This window comes from Sminthopsis crassicaudata, chromosome 2, assembly GCF_048593235.1.
Source record: "Sminthopsis crassicaudata isolate SCR6 chromosome 2, ASM4859323v1, whole genome shotgun sequence".
Lineage (NCBI taxonomy): Eukaryota > Metazoa > Chordata > Mammalia > Dasyuromorphia > Dasyuridae > Sminthopsis > Sminthopsis crassicaudata.
In genome coordinates, this window is record NC_133618.1 from 609,912,579 (window position 1) to 609,928,776 (window position 16,198).

A 16,198-nucleotide genomic window follows, 5' to 3' on the forward strand; every position below is an offset into this window, starting at 1 on the left:
CCTGGCTAGAACACCAACTACTGGCTCCATGGAGTAGTCAGAGATGGAAGTAGATTGAGAGGATAGAATCAGCAGCAGAGTCAGTGTAGCTTGCTGGTTTTCCTTTCCTCCTTCTACCTTCTATCCTTTTAGGGGCTGAGCATGTGGTTGTGATATGGAGACCAATTAAGTTGAGCAATCAACTGGGGCATTGAGGAAAAGATCAGTGCTCTGAGTGAAGATAGGGGCTTTGGTCTGTTCTGGACATCCCCTGAAAAAGTGCAATAATATCTGTCCTTGAAGAGTTCAGTCAAGCTTCCAGCAATGTATATGTAAATAGGGTTATACACAATAGAGGCTAGATGATTTTGGAAAGAGGCACTAGCTGCTTGAGTAGAGTAGATGAAGGTCAAGAAAGGCAGAAAGAAGGAATTAAGAGGTGCAGGCAAACTTTTCCCCTCTTACCCCTCAAAGTGTTAGAAGTAAATGCTGAAAAAAGTTTTGATATCACTACTTTAAACTTAACCCTTGGATAAGACAATCCCACAAAATATTTTCTTCTGGGATTTAGAACTTTGTGAGCATTTATTCCTGCAAGAGTCAGTATTTCGGTAACGAAGCCAATTGTAATTCTAGAACAATTTCATCCAATACTAGTTAAGATACAATTCAAGGGGCAGCTAGGTGGTGCAGTGGATAGAGCCCTGAATTCAGGGGGACCCGAGTTCAAATTTGGTCTCAGACACTTAACACTTCCTAGCTGTGTGACCCTGGGCAAGTCACTTAACCCCAGCCCGGGGGGGGGGGGGGGAAGAGATACAATTCAAAAGAGAAATATTTTGTCACTTTTACTATTTCAACACCAACTAATTTTTTTTATTGGGAATGATGAGAGAGAAACTGTTATTGATGTAAATTTTAGTTCTGAAAAGAATAAAACACTGCTTAACTGTCAATAAGACCTATTTCTATGTAATATATCCATCTTAGATTTAGAAATAATCCACCTTAAATCACATGGGGACATAAACAATAACAGCTTGTAAATTTTCACTAGTTTTCTAAGCACTGAGATTCTAAGGTCCTTGGATATAGTAATGATATAGTAATAGAACCCTAAGGTGTTTGATCAAAATGGTGTAACTGATAATGAGGAGAGATGGTTTAGGGGAGATTTCCAAGAAGTAGAAGTCCAGTTAATACTATTGTGCCTGAGAGGTTTGTTCTTAAAAACCAGTATTTGCTGCCAGTTTTGCCCTTGAATCAGTTCCATTTTTTTAAGCCTTTGATTAAACAGTTTAGAAACATTTAAGAGATTTTTTTTTAAAGTACTCTAATTTGTCATTCAGCTATTTCCCTCTACTGAATATTGCCAGTTTTTCTGTTGTGATAGATATGCAAGATTTTTTAATGCAAACAAGATTCATTTAAAATGTCAGCTTTCAGGGCAAATAGATGGTGCCTTGGATAGAATACCAGCCCTGAAGTCAGGAAAACTCTACATTCGGGTTCTTTATCCATAAATTGAGGAAGTAAAAATAGAAACAATCAATACTTTTTCAAATGATCAGGTAATTTGCAATAAAACTGGTTGTGTTTTAGTTCTTTTGTTGCTTTGATAACAATCTATGCTGAAAGACTGTATAAGGCATTTTGGCAGAGGAAAGCGCAGTTTGAAGGGACTTCATTTTTCAATACAAGATTATTATAAGTTTCATAGTGAGTCTCTGAACAATTAGGTGAAACTTTGGATTAATTATTAAAGAACTTTCTTTGAACTTGTTTTTGATATTTATCAATGCTTTCATAGAAATATTTTGCTGATTTAATATCAAAATATTATATTTGGATGGAACCCAATTTTTTACATTATTGTTCAAACTGGACCAATTCCTTGTAATATAAAAAATGGCAAATACAGCCACCATAATCTTTATTAGAATTATTATCATCATTTTAGGACTGTTTAGACTACAGGGAAGATTTATTTCCTTATGTGACGATTTTAATTTTTCACATGCATTTAAAATAGGCACAGTTTCTTTAAGCTTAATAATATTTTAAATATACACTTATGTATTTTGTGATTATTCACAATTAAGCAGTATGATTGATAACAGATGCATGGTATTTACAATATTCATAGTTTTATTTGAGTTTTTAGGGGAAAAGAAAGAAATTGGGGGTGAAGGAAATCAGTAAAACAAATTTTCCACTTGGGAGGTCAAAAATGGAAAAAATCTTTCATTATTGTTTATATTTCCTAATGTCTGTGTATATTCCTATTTAAAAATTTTAAAAATCTCTTTAATTCTATTATAAGAAATGTATATCCTTGAATACTAGTAAAATTTTTATATTTTAAACCTTTTTTTTTTTCCCTATTCTTATTATGACATTCAGTTAGCTGGATTAATTCTCAGTGATTGACATAAGCATGAATCAGTGAAGTTTTTCTTACTTGCCATTGCAGCATTGGACAAGCAAAGATTTGGTAGAGAAGAGGGGGGGGGAGAATTAGTGGATTTTTTTTTTTTTCCTTTTCTTCTACTTTGGCTAGACTCTAAACAGATTTCTTTTAGATTTTTTTTTCTCTTATCTCTTGGAATAATAGCATGTTAATTTTCTATAAATTTTTTTTAATAAATAAAAATCATTATGCCTAATTAGGAGAAAGAAACAGTACACCTTGTCAATCTAATTAATAATGTTTTTAGTTTAAAGTACTTATATGTAAGGAAACTTGTGTGTGTACATATGCGTGTATGTTTTGTCCCTCAGATCTTAGTGCAGGTTTGATCTCTTAAATACATATACTCTCTGTATATATTATTGCTCTCTCGCTTTTTCTCTCTCACACACTTTTTGCATTTCATAGCCATTGGAGATAAAGATTTGGTTGACATTTAAATACATTTTAGTGAATTTGGGGTTTAAATTAAAGATGGCAATGTGATTTTTAAAAATCTTAAATTATCTTAAATATTTTTATTTTATGTAATTCTTGGGGGGTGCATTTTGAGGAGAAATACTTTCTGTAAATGCTTCACTGCCTATTTTTGCAGGAACATTTAGTCGATCTGGATGAACCAGCTTTGGGAGCTGGGAAAGAAGCTCTGCTTAGAAAAGGGCAAGCAAAAATCATTCGTTTCGAGAGACAAGCAGAAGAATTCCTCAATGCAGTCTTTTTTAGAAAAGGTTGGTTTGTAGAAATAATAATATCCAGGATTTGCAAGAGATTGCTGATTTTGTTGCTGAATTTGATCACTTTTTAGTGTTTTGTTTTGTTTTTAACATTTCCATTTTGCAAGGTAAAAACTGAATAAAATTTGTGGAAGAGGTCACCCTCAGTTTTATTACTCTGAACTAATGTTTTGTTAAATTTTTAGTTAAGTAAATGGTAAAATTATAATTATATAAATTGCTTTGATTTTTTTGAGATTTGAATGGGGCCCAAGGCATTGATGTTATCAGTTACCATTTTTCTTACATAAACATCCATTATTGTTTAATGTTTGGGCTTGCTGTGAAATAGGCTAAATAGAAATTACAATAATTTCTAAGAGATTTAATCTAAGTAAAAATGAAAGACTTTTCTTTGTGGTCCTGAAATAAGATCTATTCAGAATTTTAGGAGATAAGTTTTTAAAATGAATAAATGTTATTCTAGCTTTATACAATCTATGTAAATGAGTTTAAAAGCTTAAATAATGATTTAAGTTGGCATAAAAAAAAAAAAACCTTTTGCCTAGAAATGTTTTTTCACAAACTTTTTTTAAATGCGGTATTTGATTTATTTCTCATTGATCATATGGTTGAAGAGTTTCTTTTAGGTCATCTTGTCCATTCCCTTAGCTTAATATGTTTAGACACTTAATTTATAATATGACATCTGGAAGAGATCTTACAAATTATCTATATTTTATTTTTAGTGAAAAAACTGATACCCAGGGATGTTCACTACCTCCTCTTGAACTATGACAGCAGCCTTCTAATTAGTGTCTCTCCCTACACCAATCTCTCCTTCCTTTATCTGCTAAAGTGGTCTTCTAAATAGAGCATCATTCTGGCAGTTTCATAGCATCCCCATCCCCCACTCCAATTTCAGGAGTCCCTCTTACTTCCAGAATCAAACAGAAGAGCCTTCATTTGGCATTTAAAGCCTTTCTCTTGAGTCCTTTCCTGCCTCTTTAGCTCCTTAACTTTGACCCTTCTGCTCAAGTCAGGGATTTAGCTCCATAGCTCCCTTGCTATTGTCTACACATAACTTCCATCTGCCCTAGGTTTCTGCTCTAGATATCCTCACCTGTGCCCATTTGAGATTCAGCTCAAATCTCTATCTTTTGCTTGAGACTCTTATCCCTTCTCCCCCAGAATATCGTTAACTTTAACAAAGAGGGCTTTCCTATCTACATTGTTTGTATTTTGGATGTACATAGTTATTTGCATGTTCTGTCTCCCTTAGGCGTGAGCTCCTGAAGGAAAGGGACAGTGTTTTTTTTTTGTTTTGTTTTTTTTTCCTTTTCTTTACATCTCCAGAACTTAAACCAGGACCTTACACAAGTAAGCACATAATATTAATACTGACTGACTTGATTGGCAGAGAACTATCCTGAGAGTTAAGTGCTGAGTGCTTTCCCTGGGCAAGCCACTGTACCTCTTAGTGATTTAGCCCAATATGTCAAACTCAAATTGAAATGGGGCTTACCAGACTACAGAAGAATCCCTACATAGTGACTTAGAAAACCATGATAACGTTACAATATGCTTTTGTTAACATGTTGTTTTCTAAGTCAGTTTTACCAACGTACTTGCTATTATGTTTTTATTTATTTGGTTAAATATTTCCCAGTTATATTTTAGTCTGAATCAGGCCACACAGCTTTCATCAGTGTTTGATACCTCTGCTTTTTACAACTCTCTTAAGATTTAAGTTGCAAAAAAAGTACCACACATTGGGAAAGAGGAGTTAGCACACAAAGTCACTAGTAAATAGCTAGTGGAATTCAAAGCCAACTTTTCTTCTTTGAATATGGGGCTTTCTTCAGTCAGTGAACAATCATTTAATGAATACTTCCTATTTGCCACTCTCTATATTAAGTACAGGTACTGTGTTCCAAGAACAGAAATATGGCCCATGCACTCAAGGAGCTCACATTCTAATGAGGGAGACAATATGCTGCACCCTCCCTTCCACCCAAAAAAAGCAACAAGAGATAGACACTGTTAATGGGAGATAATTAGTCAATACACTAATTTTTCCTTAACTTTTTTTTTGGGGGGGGGCTTTATCTTGGATTACTTTTTTACTTATCTATAATCTTGTGGAGTTTCTTAAGATCTGAAGATCAAATTTAGAGTTCCAAGTAAGAGTTTGAAGAATTGGAGGATAGGAAGAGAGACTTTTCTGGGAATTAGGAAGATATGATCTCCAGGAATGACTGACTTAGAGTAGTTTTATGACCAGAAGAAAGTTTTCAGAGTCCTATACAATTCTAGGAAACTTTTAGTTACAGAAGAATTACCTAAGTACTTCTGTGAAGGAAACTCCCATGGATGTACTTAGGTAATTAAATCCATGGGAGTTTCCTTCAAATTAATAAATATTATTATTCCCTATACCATAGAAAGAGAAAAAGAAAGAGGGGAAGAGAAGTGTTAATTGTTCAGGGGTTATATATTATCAGATATGCATGTACACATGAATCTCACTGTGTACATCAAATAGGACATATTATAATAACCCCTGAACAATTAGCATTCCATATGAATATTCATGTCAGCTTCAACTTTAGGGCAGTTTTTATTTTCGCATTTACATATTTTTTGGTAGGGCTGTGTCACCATGCTTTGCATTAAATGTGTTGGTAGTTCTTGCTTCCTAGATCACAAACTGCATTTCAGGATAGTTTTATACCAGTTTTGGTTGACTTCTTTGACCCTACCTTCATCCAAATTTCATTTAAGGCTCTAGTGAATTTTGTGTTGACCTCTGGTTATTTCTATCTCTTTCAGCATTTTATGGACCTAAAATACTTAGGAAGGTATCCATGCTACAAAATTAGCTTTCCCTTTAGTTAATTGCTAGGGGAACTGATTAAAAATACAATTCACTGTGAGGTGTAAATGATTGATAGATATTTTAAATGGGAATCTCATTAATCATAATGAATTTCTCACTTGTGTAAAAACAAGTATCACTTTCCTTCTTTCTGAGTACAGGAAATTTGGAAATAAAAGCAAAGAGTGCTAGTCTTAGAGCCATCATCCTTTTTCAAGCCTATTTTGTGAAGGGAGGAGCCCCTTTTTATATAGATTTTAAGAAAAGAGAAAAAAGTTCAATGACACTTACTTGTAAAACTTCACCTACATTTATTTTTGTACCTTTCTTTTTCTTTTCTAGGCCCATTACTGTCATAGAAAATTACTTTTCAATGATTCTTTACAAATACATAGAGATAGGGGTGGCTAGATGGTAGAAGTGGGTAGAATATTATCCTGAAGTTACAACAGCCTTAATTTCAAATCCAGCTTTAAACACTTAACACTTGGCTAGCTGTATGACTCTGGGCAAGTCATTTAACCCTAATCGCCTTGTCAAACATATGTGTGTGTGTGTGTGTGTGTGTGTGTGTGTGTGTGTGTGTGTGTGTGTGTGTGTGTGTACACATAATCACACACAGAAATTCACTGACTTGAAATTAAGAGGACTACTCTTATTTGTCTTTTAAATATATGTTTGTGACTTTTAAGCTATAGGCCTTTTATAGATTCTAATAAATTGTCATAAATTACCTTAAGATAGGAATACTGCAGATGATTTACAATTAACCCTTAATTTTTTAAAAAATAGTTTTTATTTACTAGATATATGCATGGGCAATTTTACAGTATTGACAATTGCCAAACCTTTTGTTCTAATTTTTCCCCTCCTCTCCCCACCCAAGATGGCATTTGACCAATCATGTTAAATATGTTAAAGTATAAATGAAATACAATGTATGTATACATGTCCAAACAGTTGTTTTGCTGTACAAAAAGAATCAGATTTTGAAATCATGGACAATTAGCCTGTGAAGGAAATAAGAAATGCAGGCAGACAAAATCAGAGGGATTGGGAATTCTATGTAGTGGTTCATTGTCATCTCCCAGAGTTCTTTCACTGGGTGTAGCTGGTTCAGTTAATTACTGCTCTATTGGAACTGATTTGGTTCATCTCATTGTTGAAGAGGGCCATGTCCATCAGAATTGATCATCATATAGTATGATTGTTGAAGTATATAATGATCTCCTGGTCCTGTTCATTTCACTTAGCATCAATTCATGTAAGTCTCTCCAGGCCTTTCTGAAATCATCCTGTTGATCATTTCTTACAGAACAATAATATTCCATAACATTCATATACCACAATTTATTCAGCCATTCTTCAATTGAGGGGTATCCACTCAGTTTCCAGTTTCTGGTCACCACAAAAAGAGCTGCCACAAACATCCTTGCACATACAGGTTCCTTTCCCTTCTTTAAAATCTCTTTGGAATATAAGCCCAGTGATAACACTGCTGGATTAAAGAGTATGCACAGTTGGATTACTTTTTGAGCATAGTTCCAAATCACTCTCCAGAATGGCTGGATGTATTCACAACTCCACCAACAATGTATCAGTGTCCCTCTTTTCCCACATCCCCTCCAACATTCTGCATTATCTTTCCCTGTCATTCTAGCCAATCTGACAGGTGTGTAATGGTATCTTGGAGTTGTCTTAATTTGCATTTCTCTGATTAATGATGACTTGGAGCATCGTTTCATATGACTAGAAATAGTTTCAATTTCTTCGTCTGAGAATTATCTGTTCAGTAAACAGTAACCAGTAAACCAGTAAATGGTCCTTTAAGTAAGTACTTAATTGTTAAAAAAAGAAAAGAAAACTAAGTGACTGAAATAGGAAAGTTTAGATTTTCATTTTAGAGGCATACTTTCTGAAAGGATTTCAGATTTTCAGTTAATCAAATTTTTATGACTTTCATCAATTCAGCATTTGTTTTACATGTAAGGTTCCTCTTAGATTAGGTCTCTGATTCTTTGTTTCAATTATATTTATTTTAATTGTAATTTTTGAGAGAGTGCCATTCTTTTTCCACTTAAACTTGCATTTTAGAATGTGGAAATGTCACATTTAGCTATTTAGTTAATAACTATTCATAAATAATTAAGTTCATCATAAATAAATGTTGTTGTTCAATTTGTGTCAGTCTCTTTATGGCCCTATGGACCATAGTACACCAATATTGTCCATCTGATTTCCTTAATTAAATATTAGCTATTATTTTTCAGTTTAAATTACTTTGTCACTTTTCTGATATTATTTAGATGTGCATATGGAATGCATATAATGTGTTTTAGTTATGTTAATCAGATATGTTCAGGATTTTCAAAATAAGCATAAGATAAAACAGGATAAATATTTATCCAATCTAGGTATTGTTTGCCTTTTCTTAATTGTATTTCCTTTGTCTAGACTATATTATTACCAGAGTAATATGTTTCAGAGTCTGTTCTTAAGAGTGTTCTCCAGAAATTTATTTAACTATGGTTACTAATCTAGTAAAAGTATATGCATGCCTTTAAATCATCTTAGTCTGTCATTTTTTGAATGTTCCCTATTTTTCTAGTGGAAAAACTGATTTTTAAAAATTGAGATTGGAATACTATTTTATATTTTATATGATGACATTTTTTGAAGTAACTGAAAATACAAACTGCTTGAAAAACTTTCTATAGGCAATTGACAAGAAAAACTGGTGGTTGGTGAGAATTAAGTAGGATTACCATAGGTTTTTTGGGGTTTTTTCCCCTTTTTTCTGAGGCTGGGGTTAAGTGACTTGCCCAGGGTCACACAGCTAGGAAGTGTTAAGTGTCTGAGATCATATTTGAACTCGGGTCCTCCTGAATTCAGGGCTGGTGCTCTATCCACTTCGCCACCTAGCTGCCCCCAACATAGTGTTTATTATTAATCCCTATTGTTTTCTCTTTGATAATGTTCACTTGGTTTCAAAGAACTTTCTAAATATTTGTCTTTATACTCTGTCAAAGAAAGAAAAAAAACCAGAGACTTTCCACTGGAACTGCAGTAAAAGATATGCCAAACAGAAATTTCTGCACTCCTTTATTTTTAAGTAAATTTAATCTTTAAGTTTGTGAATCCAATTATAATAGTGTCATATCTTATTTTTTTTTTTAAACTGGAGTTTAGGAAGAATTAAGTTTGCCATTCTAAATAACTTTATTTATTCAAACAAATTTCATAATAATAATCTTAATGGAATTGATCCAAGGATTAGATTCTGTGAAAAATAATTTCCTTTTGAGGGGCTTGGGGATTTTTTTTTTTACCATGCTGAGACTTTTACCTGAATGGACTTTGGGTTCTTTACCCATAAATTGAGGAAGTTGGACTATGATATCTAAGCCACTATCTAGCTTTAAAAATCTCTTCCCTCACAAAGGCCAAGACATATACAACCTTTTAAAGTTATATTGCTATGCCATCTGAAACTACCTTCTGTAAAGACTGAAAGTAGAGTGATTGGAAAGTACATTTAATTCCCAAGTCAGAGGACTAGTGTTCTTGTCCAAGGTCTGCCACTGTTTTGTGATTTTTGGTAATCAGTCATTTAACTCACTTTATGACTCACTTTTCTCTTAAAATGAGAAAGTTGAATTAAAATATTTTTATAAAGTCCTTTCCAACTTTGAAATTACAATGATTTTCTGAATTCATGTTTCTTACTCTAAAATCTTTAAGTTGGTAAACATTTATAGCTTAGGTTCCTGCTCAAAACATACCTAGTGCTATTGTATTAGTGGAAGTTATGATCTAAGTTAAAAAATATATCATGTGGATGGCCTGTTTTTAGCTTTTTATATGGGGGTCTGATCATTAAGTTTAGCGATCACTTCTGTGATATCTCAAGGCCCTCACATCTTAGTACAAGCAAATTAAGTATCCAGTAATTTATCTCCCAAAGATTTTTAAGAGATGGATTAGTTAATTCAAAGATTTTGAGTTATACATAGCAAGCATCAGAGTGATTATTGCAAGATAATTACTTAAGGTAATTAATAAAATTTTCGAATTTCTGAATCAGGTAAGTTTTAACCATAGCATAGGATATCCTTTCTTTATCTCTTATGCTGTAATTTTTAGGTAATGCTACAATCTTAAAGAAATTACTGAGAGGGGCAGCTAGGTGGCGCAGTGGATAGAGCACCAGTCTTGAATTCAGGAGGACTGGAGTTCAAATCTGATCTCAGACACTTAACACTTCCTAGCTGTGTGACCCTGGGCAAGTCACTTAACCCCAGCCTCAAAAAGAAAAAGAACTTACTGAGAAATAATATAATCACTTTTGGATATTCTGTGTTGTGAAGGAATCTACATCTCAGAGATGAAAACATTTTATGGGGGAAACTTTTAATGAAAGTAAAAGAATGACATTTTATGTGTGATTGAAAATTTTTTTTAAATGTATTTTTAATTAAATAAATTGTTGTTTACAGACAGTCCCTGGGTCTCTGACCCCAATATTCCCCTAGTGGCCCGTGAGATCATGCAGCGAATGATCCAACAATTTGCTGCTGAATATACCTCAAAAAATAGCTCTACTCAGGACCCCAGCCAGCCCAATAGCACAAAGAACCAAAGCCTGCCGAAAGCATCTCCAGTTATCACCTCCCCCACGGCTGCAACTACTCAGAACCCTGTACTCAGCAAACTTCTCATGGCTGACCAAGACTCACCTCTGGACCTTACAGTCAGAAAGTCTCAGTCAGAACCTAGTGAACAAGGTATGATTTTATTCTCAGAATCTCTTCCATCTCATAATAAAGTACTGATTTAATATTCTTCATTTTGAGATATGGTTTGGACAAATAGGACGCCAACTTTTGGTAAAAACATGAGCTTCCAGCTTCACTAATGTTAAAGTATGCACTGAGAGGAAACATGGAAAGTTATAACTTTAACTTCCATCAGTGAAAATATGGGTCTGTCTTAACACTGATTAGGGCCAGTCAGTTTTATTCATGTGTACTATATATATAAAATATGTTTGCATTAGCATTTTGTATTTTTCAAAATGCCCTAACATCTATCATAATAATTTCTTCATTCATTTAAAATAAAGAAAGGTTTTCTCTCCTGCTCATAAAAAATGGTCTAAGACAAGTAATTTCTCAACTTTGTATGCATTCCCATATGCTAATAGTTATATTGTGTTACATTATTTTTATTCCAATTCATATTTTATTAATTATAATTGCATCTCTTTATACATTTGAGAAATATTAATACTTGAGATATTATAATAAATTCAGTCTCCAAAAGGTATATTTGTTTACTGAGTCACACTGCTTTTTTGGAGTTAAAGATCAGCATGATAATGCTTGGTATACATGTATGGCAAATACCCTTGCAGCTCCAGTTCCCAGCCTCAGGCTTACCTGGATCTCAAGCATATGGCCCAACAAGTTGGGAATGTCTGTTTTAAGATGGGTATCATTAACTAGAAAAAATTATTTCCCATAGTGCAAAAGGGTAGGATATTAAATCATTCATTATAGTTTCCATCTGTGTTAAAATCTTTGTAATCAGGAAGGATAGGTGGGGTATATGTATGCTGTGGGGAGCTGTTTTGAATTAGTGAAAAGTATGAATTATTCATCTTATTGTCTTTTGTATACAAAGTTAAATGAAGTCTGTTGAAATGTGTATGCATGTTAAAATCTATCATCACTAGTCATAAGTGCAAATTGAGAATCAATAAGCCCCTGGCTTGTTGCAGCGAACATTTACATTACAATTGATCATCACATAATCTTTTTTATTGCTGTGTGCTATGGTTCTACTCATTTCACTTAGTATCATTTCATATAAGTCTTTCCAGGCTTTTCTGAAGTCAGCCTGCTTATTATTCTTCTAGAACATTATATTACTTTATATGTATACATAGTATATATTGTATTTATTTTATATTATTATTTATTACATTACGTATACATGTTTATTATATTCATATACCATGACTTAGTCATTCCCCAACTGATGGGCATCCATCTATGAACTTTTATTTTTAATAATATATGAAATGTCTCTTTTCTAAAAGTTCCTTAAATTTTTTTTTTCCTCAAGTAGGTTAAATGTTCCCTTACAACTTTGTGATAGTAAAATAGCTTTAATCCAAGCAGTGCTTGGATTACTATAAGTTCTAAATTTAAAATGTAATTAATAAGCTTTATTTATATTGTACTACAGATAAGACCTTTTTTTGTAAACTGTACAGTTTTTGTTACATATCCTGTAGGGAGGAAGAAAGAAGGGAGAAATCATCTGAATAGAAGCATTAATTTAAAAAAATTTGATTGGTTTTAGTTGGTAAATATTTATTAAATGGCTGTCATGAGCCAGGCATTTTGTTAAATATTGGTGTATACATAAAGACAAAAAACATTACACCTACCTTCTACAACTATAGTTGACTATATTTTATACAAATACAAAGTAGAAAGAAGATTATCTCAGAGGGAATACTACTATTAGTAGGAGGGACTTGTAAAGACTTCAGTGATGAAAATGTTTGAAGAATTTCCTAACTGAACAAAATATAATTTGTAATATGTATATTTCATTAATAATAGTATACTTTCTTCAAAACTGAGGCTTTTCTGTGCATGAGATATTAAAAGAGATCATTTTCTTTTCAATATATTTGCTATTTTACTTTAAAAAATTTATTTCAGGGAAGCTAGGTGGCGCAATGGATAGAGCACCAGCCTTGAATTCAGGAGGACCTGAGTTCAAATATGGTCTCGGACACTTAACACTTCCTAGCTGTGTGACCCTGGACAAGTCACTTAACCCCAGCCTGTGGGGGGAGGGGGGAGATTTATTTCAGACTTCTACAATGTTAATTATTCATGCTTTTCTGAACTGCAGATTGTAGACCCTACCTGTGTTTTAACAGACAGTTTTCATGTCATGCTATGACCAAATAATTTTATCTCCTTCTGCTGATGAACCTCTCTGGATTTAAGTAGTTGCTCTTTGGACAACAGATACAGTCTCAAGTTTACTTATCTTATTAAAATTTTGTTTGTCCTAAAGTATGGTGTAGTACTGTAGTCTTTTACTACAGTAAACAATAAACCATAACAGTAGCACAATGATTATATTTAGAGGATGAGTACTAGTGGTTAATTAGCTAATACACATTTATCATTCAGCTTATAAGTTATCTTCCTTCAGTAATGGTTCTGCAGTTAAATTATTATCAAAATCATTATTATGATTATATCTTTGAAAAGAGATGGTTAATAAAAACTTCCATATAGACTTAAAATGGATGCCTTTGAAAATGCACCAGTGACACCAGATTGATTTTTTTTTTTTTTTTTTAAATGAATATTTTTACTTTTGAGAACGTCACAGCCTGCAATAGGAAATGAGAAGGTAACTAGGAGTCTTATGTCACACTATATAGAAAGAAACTAGATTTCAAAGATTTGCTGCTGGTCACCTGGTAGCAGAGTGTATTTAATATTAGCCTAATATATTAATTTTGCCTAAAATACTGCATGGTATTTTGGTTACCAAAAAGCATATCTCTGAGATAATTGCTTAATAAAATTAGTTTACAAAGTTAATTATTAATGCTTTATACAAAGTGTAGTTTTTTTGTATCATATGCATACATGGTAACAGTGTAATATTTGGTATATTTTTGCTTAATAAAGGAAATCTTCTTAAATGATGTCTCACTTTTGTTGCTTTGTCTTCCTCAAACTTGTCATGGCGATTTAATGTTTTCTTTTAAAAAACACACAAATAAACCACACTTAAAACATCCTTCCTATTAGTTTCCACTTAGAAGTGGATTTTTGATAGGAAACATTTCTGTATTGAGGACTATCATATTATGTATTTTAACTTCGATCAGTTGTACAGGAAAGTGTAGTTGGATCATTGATCTTGAAGTTACTGAACCTAGTTTTAATTCCTAGCTGCACTTCTTGTGTCATCTTGGGGCATTTCTTTTAATCTATTTGAACATTATTTTCCCCATCTATAAAATTAAGAGGGTTAGACTAGGTGATCTCTGAGATTCTTTTCAGCTCTAGATTTGTGATCTTGGAAGAATAACCAATTTGAATTATTAAATATATATGAAATCATATGCTAACAATGCCTCATCCCACTTTATGGAATTTCTGTATATGGCATGATGGAAACAACATTGAATTTAGAGAAGACATACGTTCATATCCCACATTTGATAACTATGTGACCATGAACAAGTCATTTAACTCTATGAACCTTGGTTTTCTAATTTTTAAAAAGAGAATAATACCAAGTACTGTCTCTCACAAAGTAGTTGTAAAGATCCAATGAAGCAGCATCCCTAAAGTTAAAACCCTGTTAACCCTAATCAGTCAATAAGCTTTTTAATCATTGCCTGTTGTTGTTGTTGTTGTTTTTTAACCATAATTTTCAGTTGTAATTTAACAAAAATATTTTATTACAATAAGTTATTGTCGCTAAGGTTGTAAACATCTTTGAATGATACTTGTGATTCAGAAATAAAAAATAAACATCTTCATCCACAGTAAGCTGACAGCTTTTAACTTTTTAATCCAATAAAGTTCATGTTACACCTAGTTTTTTCACATTCTCAGGTGTTTCTTTATGTTTCTACAGACGGTGTCCTTGATCTGTCCACTAAGAAAAGTCCATGTGCTGGCAGTACTTCTCTCAGCCATTCTCCAGGTTGCTCCAATACTCAAGGGAACGGGTAAGGGAAAATATTTGCAGCTTTTTCATAATCTTATCAGAAGTAATGTATTACACTTTGATATTACTCTCACATTTAAAACAAATGAAAATCCTTCAGAGTAATGATTTTGATGGTGGATCTTTTGTAAAGTAGCCTTTTATCCACCTCCTTTGAAATGCTGCATTCTGAAATTCGATAGCACAGGCTAATAATTTTACTTTAGTTTTATTAAGTTCTTGGCAAGAATGCAATTGTATTTTTGGATGGTTCATTAGTTTGACATGTGAGTAAAGAACCTTAAATTAAATATTACAAATTTAAGAAAATGTCAATTATATAGACTTTAGGTTGAAATTTTTGGATGAGAAGTGGACTTCAATATAGAATTTGGTACATACAGAATTTCTGGGTTTTGATAAATGTGAACTGCAACTATAATCTCTAATGCTGACAGTTCATAAAATATAATGGTGCTTTCTATTGCCTCTAACAGATGGGGTTGATGTGGGGTATTGGTAGATAACCTCTATCAGGACAATATACAGAATCAAAAGTGAGTATTCTGATTCTCAGAATCAGATTTCATAGTAAATGATGATCTGGAGCCCTTTATCAATCATGTATTTTTCTAAAAGCTATTTTTATGTAGAATAGCTTAGAAATCAAGATACATGGAAGCAATATTAAAAAGCTGTCATAGAATTGTAGTATGTTAAATGTGAAAAACAGTCTTTCTAGTAATACAAAATGATATTTAGGGTTAGCTTCAGAATACAAACCTTTTGGAAGTTTACACAGGTTAAATTAAGTTACATCAAAATGTCTTAACTTTTTGAAACATTCTCTTAGCTGTCGTTTTAAAAAGTATCCCTTCTTGTAGTGCTTTATAATATCAGCTACTATAACACTGCCCTATTATTTTTCCTTAATGTTTCATTTTTTCTGTCTTTTTGAAATGAAATAAAACTTACTGTTAATTTTGTCCATTTTGGTTTTTAAAAAGTATTTGCCTTTCCTTTTCCCACCATTCTCTTCAAATACTCATTTAAACTGAGTTTAAATCCCTCTTAGTAAATTCTTCTTATATCACAATATCATGACACATTTAGGGATTTTTCAGGAGTCCAAGTAGTTTTAATGAATGGAACTCTTAGAGAAAACTTGCCTGCAATTTGGTGGGGGGGGGAGGGAGGAACTGGCATAGTATTTTTCTTTTGTTTGTCTTTGCAGACTCCACCTTTATATTAGAAATTATTTCTGTTCTTTTCATTTCATGGAACTCAAATCAAATTCTCTAGTTTCTTAAATGAGTTAGCAGTACCGCCCTACTTTAGGTGAAATTTTGGTATTATCCTTATATTACTTTTGCTGATCATAACATAAAGCCCACCAAA

At 32.8% G+C, this 16,198-nt stretch overlaps 1 protein-coding gene across 10 annotated transcripts in view; it reads left to right on the forward strand.

The window, feature by feature from the left end:
• Positions 1-16,198, forward strand: part of LCOR (ligand dependent nuclear receptor corepressor) — a 124,616-nt gene that overhangs the window by 71,344 nt on the left and 37,074 nt on the right. For all 10 annotated transcript variants that reach the window (XM_074295959.1, XM_074295969.1, XM_074295962.1 and 7 more), the window contains 3 exons: positions 3,045-3,177; positions 10,537-10,824; positions 14,729-14,822. In XM_074295959.1, coding sequence (XP_074152060.1) covers positions 3,045-3,177; positions 10,537-10,824; positions 14,729-14,822 — 515 coding nt within the window. The remainder of the gene's footprint in view (positions 1-3,044; positions 3,178-10,536; positions 10,825-14,728; positions 14,823-16,198) is intronic.